The sequence below is a fragment of the Babylonia areolata genome, chromosome 6 (genome assembly GCF_041734735.1).
Source record: "Babylonia areolata isolate BAREFJ2019XMU chromosome 6, ASM4173473v1, whole genome shotgun sequence".
Taxonomy (NCBI): Eukaryota; Metazoa; Mollusca; class Gastropoda; order Neogastropoda; family Buccinidae; genus Babylonia; species Babylonia areolata.
In genome coordinates, this window is record NC_134881.1 from 32,103,889 (window position 1) to 32,111,388 (window position 7,500).

The window sequence follows — 7,500 nt, forward strand, 5'->3', positions numbered from 1 at the left end:
TGACTTCAGGTGAAACAGGTGGAAAGGAAGGTGTGACTTCAGGTGAGACAGGTGGAAAGGAAGGTGTGACTTCAGGTGAGACAGGTGGAAAGGAAGGTGTGACTTCAGGTGAGACAGGTAGAAAGGAAGGTGTGACTTCAGGTGAGACAGGTAGAAAGGAAGGTGTGACTTCAGGTGAGTCAGGTGGAAAGGAAGGTGTGACTTCAGGTGAGAAGGGTGGAAAGGAAGGTGTGACTTCAGGTGAGACGGGTGGAAAAGAAGATATGACTTCAGGTGAGACGGGTGGAAAGGAAGGTGTGACTTCAGGTGAGACAGGTAGAAAGGAAGGTGTGACTTCAGGTGAGACAGGTAGACAGGAAGGTGTGACTTCAGGTGAGACAGGTAGAAAGGAAGGTGTGACTTCAGGTGAGACAGGTGGAAAGGAAGGTGTGACTTCAGGTGAGACGGGTGGAAAGGAAGGTGTGACTTCAGGTGAGTCAGGTGGACAGGAAGGTGTGACTTCAGGTGAGTCAGGTGGAAAGGAAGGTGTGACTTCAGGTGAGACGGGTAGAAAGGAAGGTGTGACTTCAGGTGAATCAGGTGGAAAGGAAGGTGTGACTTCAGGTGAGTCAGGTGGAAAGGAAGGTGTGACTTCAGGTGAGACAGGTGGAAAGGAAGGTGTGACTTCAGGTGAGTCAGGTGGAAAGGAAGGTGTGACTTCAGGTGAGACAGGTGGAAAGGAAGGTGTGTGTTCAGGTGAGACGGGTAGAAAGGAAGGTGTGACTTAAGGTGAGACGGGTGGAAAGGAAGGTGTGACTTCAGGTGAGTCAGGTGGAAAGGAAGGTATGTGTTCAGGTGAGACAGGTAGAAAGGAAGGTGTGACTTCAGGTGAGACAGGTGGAAAGGAAGGTGTGACTTCAAGTGAGTCAGGTAGAAAAGAAGGTGTGACTTCAGGTGAGTCAGGTAGAAAGGAAGGTGTGACTTCAGGTGAGTCAGGTGGAAAGGAAGGTATGTGTTCAGGTGAGACAGGTGGAAAGGAAGGTGTGACTTCAGGTGAGACAGGTGGAAAGAAAGGTGTGACTTCAGGTGAGACGGGTGGAATGGAAGGTGTGACTTCAGGTGAGACAGGTGGAAAGGAAGGTGTGACTTCAGGTGAGACAGGTAGAAAGGAAGGTGTGACTTCAAGTGAGACAGGTGGAAAGGAAGGTGTGACTTCAGATGGGACAGGTAGAAAGGAAGGTGTGACTTCAAGTGAGACAGGTAGAAAGGAAGGTGTGACTTCAGGTGAGACAGGTAGAAAGGAAGGTGTGACTTCAGGTGAGACAGGTAGAAAGGAAGATGTTACATCAGGTGAGACGGGTGGAAAGGAAGATGTGACTTCAAGTGAGACAGGTAGAAAGGAAGGTGTGACTTCAGATGGGACAGGTAGAAAGGAAGGTGTGACTTCAAGTGAGACAGGTGGAAAGGAAGGTGTGACTTCAGGTGAGACAGGTAGAAAGGAAGGTGTGACTTCAGGTGAGACAGGTGGAAAGGAAGATGTTACATCAGGTGAGACGGGTGGAAAAGGAAGGTGTGACTTCAGGTGAGTCAGGTGGAAAGGAAGGTGTGACTTCAGGTGAGACAGATGGAAAGGAAGGTGTGACTTCAGGTGAGACAGGTGGAAAGGAAAGTGTGACTTCAGGTGAAACAGATGGAAAGGAATGTGTGACTTCAGGTGAGACAGGTGGAAAGGAAGGTGTGACTTCAGGTGAGACAGGTGGAAAGGAAGGTGTGACTTCAGGTGAGACAGGTGGAAAGGAAGGTGTGACTTCAGGTGAGACAGGTGGAAAGGAAAGTGTGACTTCAGGTGAAACAGATGGAAAGGAATGTGTGACTTCAGGTGAGACAGGTGGAAAGGAAGGTGTGACTTCAGGTGAGTCAGGTGGAAAGGAAGGTGTGACTTCAGGTGAGACAGGTAGAAAGGAAGGTGTGACTTCAGGTGAGTCAGGTGGAAAGGAAGATGTGACTTCAGGTGAGACAGGTGGAAAGGAAGGTGTGACTTCAGGTGAGACAGGTGGAAAGGAAGGTGTGACTTCAGGTGAGACAGGTGGAAAGGAAGGTGTGACTTCAGGTGAGTCACCTACCTTCCTTCATTTCATTTCTTATTGTCCTCTTTCATCCATTTTATTCAGTGCTTCAGCCCTCCTTGACACTCATTTCCTTCTTCTTTCCATCTTCTTTCGCTCCGTCCAGTCCTTCATTTCATTTCTTCCTGTCTTTATACTTCTCCCCCCCCCCCCACACACACACACACATCCTCCCCCACTTCCATCCTCTTTCCTCACTCACTCCCTCCTTCTCCACTCCATCCTTTCTTCTGTCCATTCCTTCATTTCTTTCCTTCATTCATTCCCTTCATACTTACTTCTTCCTCCACTTCCTCTCTTTCTTTTCTTTCAGTAACTGCAGTAAAATATGTCTTTTTCTTATTATCAAGTTAATCTATATGAATAGATAACAAAATTATCTACTCTGATGGCAGGATGAAAGAAGAAGTAAAAAAAAAACTTAAAAAAAAAAAACATTTGTTATTTGCTGGTCCCATTTCCCTCATGAAAGGAAATATATTAACTCGTTCATTCGTTCATTCATTCATTCCCCTCTTTCGATTACTTTCACGGGGGATACGCTGTGAGTTTTATATCATTTTATGTTTGACACAAACCTAGGGTGAGTCTCTCAAGACCTGATCAACGCTTTGGGTTTGTGCCAAGGTCAGATACCTACTCCCTTTTTTGTTTAAGGAATAATTTCAAATGAACAAAATGCACAGATAACATTGGAGAATACAAGACAACACCAGAAATGATACTTCACAAATGCACAGATAACACCAAGAATACATGGATAACATCTTTTACAAAACAGAACTTATCAGTATGTTATGTTAAGCATCCTACAGACTTAAAGTCACAAAGTCATCTGCTCTTTTTTTTTTTCTTTTTTCTTTCTTTCTTTCTTTCTCTCTGTCTCTGTGTGTGTGTGTGTGTGTGTGTGTGTGTGTGTGTGTGTGTCTGTGTGTGTGACTTCTTTTACAAGCTACAGATGTGCCATAGCGTATACGGATTAGTCCACATAGCTATGGACACCCCCTTGAAACTGAGGAGGGGGAGGAATTTTGTTCAATCGGTGATTGAAGACATTTTGTTGGAGTATTAATGTATACATTTGAGTTTCATCGTTTAGAATAGGAAGGGTGTGTGTGTGAATGAATGGTGAGTTGGAGGAAACCGGGAATATACCTTGAAACTGAAACTGAAACTATATATATATATAGATATGTGTGCGTGTGTGTGTGTGTGGATGGGCATGTGTGTGTACGTATACATAATTATACCCATAAATGCTTGCATGCATTTAATTCAAAGGTTTTTAACGATGAGTAATATCCTGTCTGTATGCATATATGTAAGTGCATGTGCCTGAAAAAGTGCTTCCATTTCACTTGCCAGCTCATGATATGAATATATGATGGCGTGCTTGCCTGCTTTTTTATTTCCGCGGGACGGTTGGCCCTCGCCGCTATGTTTGTCGGCCAGGTTCGGTCTTGCTGTGCTTGTGCCCCAGTGTTGATACTTCTCGTTCTCTCTTTATTGACCTCTTCCTCCACCACACGTTTATTCTTAATTTTCTTCACTTTATTTATATCTCTGCTTAGTTTTGTTCAAAACTCATATATGTTCACGTCTTAACTTCTAGTTATGATGACATCCGTCACATATTCAGTATGTACATGTATCAGGACAGGACTTTATATAAGATTTTCTTGTTGTCCTGTTCATCGATATCTGTGTTGTATTGTGACATGTTCCAAATAAAATATTATTTAAACCAAACTGAAACTGAAACAGGCAAAGTTCAGTGCGGGCCGGGCACGATCATCCACGTGGAAAAGGTCATGCTGGGTTTTTCCATCGACAACCGGTGCAGTCCGGTTCGAGCCCCCTGCCAGGTGACCTCGACCTTAGCGCGGCAGGTATCGCACTGTGAAGGTCGTACAGGTGTCTGCGCCGTCAGCATCCTGCAAAGGTACCTGCAACACGGCTGCGGGCGTCGGACCAACTACGCCAAGATCGTGTACGAGTGTGTGGCAGGTAGGTAGGTAGGTGGGTTTGCGGGGGGGGGGGGGGGGGGGGTTGTTTGGTTTATGGCTGTTGTTGTTGTTGGTGGTGGTGGTGGTGTTTGAGTGTGTGTGTGTGTGTGTGTGTGTGTGTGTGTGTGTGTGCTAGAACCCCCCCCCCCCCCCCCCCCCCCCTCGCCTCCCAAACAAATTTAAGGAGAGTGCACAGGACAAGACCGGCTTGCATGCACTGACAAAACATTCTCACGACAGCGTTGAGAAAAATCATAGTCGCCGCAGCATCAATGCATTGAGCCGCGAAAAGAGAGAGGCAGTACCAGCGATGCACAAACATCCCGGACAGTTCCCCTGTCCTCACAGTGGATGCCGATGCAGAACCTTTGGGACTCCTTTGCAAATTTGCGAGTCCACAACAACTGAACGAGGTCTTGAAACGCACAGATGTCATCGACGGACACGACGGGCGCAATAGCCGAGTGGTTTAAGCGTTGGACTTTCAATCTGAGGGTCCCGGGTTCGAATCACGGTAACGGCGCGTGGTGGGTAAAGGGGTGGAGATTTTTCCGATCTCCCAGGTCAACATATGTGCAGACCTACTAGTGCCTGAACCCCCTTCGTGTGTATACGCACGCAGATGATCAAAATTAATACGCACGTTAAAGATCCTGTAACCCATGTCAGTGTTCGATGGGTTATGGAGACACAAAAATACCAGCATGCATGAACAACGACAGTCATCGGCAAGTCGATGTTGGTCGTGTAACGGAAAGAAGAAGAAGAAGAAGACTCTTAAGAGAAAGAAAATGTGTGTGCATGTGGTGTGTGTGTCTGTCTGTGTGTCTGTTTGTGTGTGTGTGTGTGTGCGCGCGCGCGTGTGTGTGATTGAGTGTTTGTGTAAGCTCTGTGTCAGTGTGTGTGTGTGTGCGATTGAGTGTTTGTGTAACCTGTTTGTGTGTGTGTGTGTGTGACTGTTTTTGTCTGCATGGCTGGTTCTCTCTCTCTCTCTCTCAACGGTCTTATGCTACTGGTAATGCCGCTAACAGATCATTTTTGGTAAACTTGACACTTTTGTTGTTGTTATTGTTGTTGACAAACTGCTTTGTTTCATTTTTTTCTAATATTTTCCACTGTTTTTTGGACAAAAAAAAACTGTTGCGCAAAACGTGTCCAAAAATACAAAAAAAAACCAAAAAAACACCAGTATCAACACATCTTTTTTTCTCTCCAGAACCCGAGCGACACAACATTTGCGAGGCCAAGTCCTTCCAGTCGACCGGAAGCCTGGTGCTTAGCTCCCCTTCCTTCAGCGGAAGCGCGGGTCACGTGGACAGTGCCGCAGCGGCGCCAGCGCAGTTCCTGTCGTGCGAATGCGAGGTGAAGCGTGGCGAGAGCGAGGCTGTGGCCATGCCCTGGCTGAGGACCCGGATGAGTGACGGGGGGAAGGAGGGGGGGTCGTGTGGGGAGGAGCTGCTTCTCCTGGACACCTGGGATGAAGACGCCAACAGGTGTGTGTGTGGGGGGGGGGGGGAGGGGCGTGGAGGGGGGGGGGTAGGTGTGGGTTTGGGTGTGTGTGGGGGTGTGTGGGTGGGTGTTGGGGGTGGGGGAGAGTGGGGTGGGGGGGTGTAGTGTGTTTGTGTGTGTGTGTGTGGTTGTATGTGTGTGTGTGTGTGTGTGTGCGCGCGCGCGCGTACCTACGCACGTGTGTTTCTGTGTGAATAGAATAGAATAGTATAGAATGCTGTCACTGGTTACTGTCACGAAACCTTATGGTTTATAAGACAAGACAATAAAAACATCGTGTGTGTGTGTGTGTGTGTGTGTGTGTGTGTGTGTGTGTGTGTGTGTGTGTGTGTGTGTGTGTGTATGTGTGTGTGTGTGTGTGTGTGTTTGTGTCTGTGTCTGTCTGTGTATGTGTGTGTGTGTGTGTGTGTGTGTGTGTGTGTGTGTGTGTGTGTGTGTGTGTGTGTGTGCACGTGTCACCAGGTTCCAGCTGCAGGACGAGGTGTGTGGAACAAGGACAGTGAGGGACAAGGTGTGGACGAGCACTGTCCTCAAACTGACCTACATCCCCAGCCCATCCACCACCCCGTCCACCGGATTTCACCTTCGTGTACAAGGTGGGGGAACACTGACCTCATGGCTGTCTGTCTGCCTGTCTGCCTCTCTCTCTCTCTCTCTCTCTCCCCTTATCTATGTATCTCTCCCTCTCTCTCTCTCTCTCTCTCTCTCTCTCCCTCCTTATCTATGTAATTCTCCCCTCTCTCTCTCTCTCTCTCTCCTTATCTATGTGTCTCTCCCTCCCTCTCTCTCTCTCTCTCTCTCTCTCTCTCTCTCCTTATCTATGTATCTCTCTCTCTCTCTCTCTCTCTCCTTATCTATGTGTCTCTCCCTCCCCCCCTCTCTCTCTCTCTCTCTCTCTCTCTCTCTCCCCTTATCTATGTATCTCTCCCTCTCTCTCTCTCTCTCTCTCTTTCACACACACTACACACTACACACGCGCGCACACACGCGCGCTCACACACACATGCATACATGTACACACGCGCGCGCGCATACACACACACATACACGCACATGTATATACGTGTGTGTGTGTGTGTGCCCGCACCCAGGCCCGCCCACCTCTCTCTCTCTCTCTCTCTCTCTCTCTCTCTCTCTCTCTCAAACATGGGTAACTAGCATTGGAAAATGTTTATGTAGTAATGGTTTTGCATTTGTATGGCTTAATCTAGGGGTTGGATGTGTTCATGATTTTCTTGTTTGCTTTTAAACAGCGTATGGTTGACTGAAGATGGCAGGGATGGAACGACCATGCACAAAATAGTGAAAGATTTTCTTTGTTCAGATTATTTAAAAGGAATCGTTTCACAGAACCATATTTAGCACACAAAAATGTTAACCGAGTCATCAGATGTGCTTTAACAAGGTTTCGTTCTGGTCTAGCTGATATCAACGTACACAGTAAAAGACACAAGCCCAGCACTGTAAACGATATGGTATGTCCGTTATGTAGATCTGCAAAAGAAGATGAAGTCCATTTCGTATTATGGTGTCCTGTATTAGATGACTTGAGACAAATATATATTCCGTTGAGATATTATAGCAGACCAAGTAATTTTCGGTTAGTATTACTTCTGTCTTCTACAAATGATAACGTTTTTTCGAATCTTGCCATATCTATCTATAAGTCATTAAAACGAGGGAGTTTCATGATTGGTTAAAGAGAACAGAGCTTTGAGCATACACGTTGTTTTATGCAAATCTATTCTTACAAAAATATGTAATCACCCCTTCAAATGGGGTCATGGCCTTATTGAATAAACTTTCGTTCCGTTTCGTTTCGTTTCTCTCTCTCTCTCAAAAGGCGACAGCGCAGTAGCCGAATGGTTAAAGCGTTGGAC

General features: G+C 46.7%; 1 protein-coding gene across 1 annotated transcript in view; it reads left to right on the top strand.

Moving 5' to 3' along the window:
- Positions 1–7,500, top strand: part of LOC143283368 (uncharacterized) — a 22,934-nt gene that overhangs the window by 7,531 nt on the left and 7,903 nt on the right. The window contains exons 4-6 of the mRNA XM_076589573.1: positions 3,870–4,112; positions 5,328–5,604; positions 6,083–6,216. Coding sequence (XP_076445688.1) covers positions 3,870–4,112; positions 5,328–5,604; positions 6,083–6,216 — 654 coding nt within the window. The remainder of the gene's footprint in view (positions 1–3,869; positions 4,113–5,327; positions 5,605–6,082; positions 6,217–7,500) is intronic.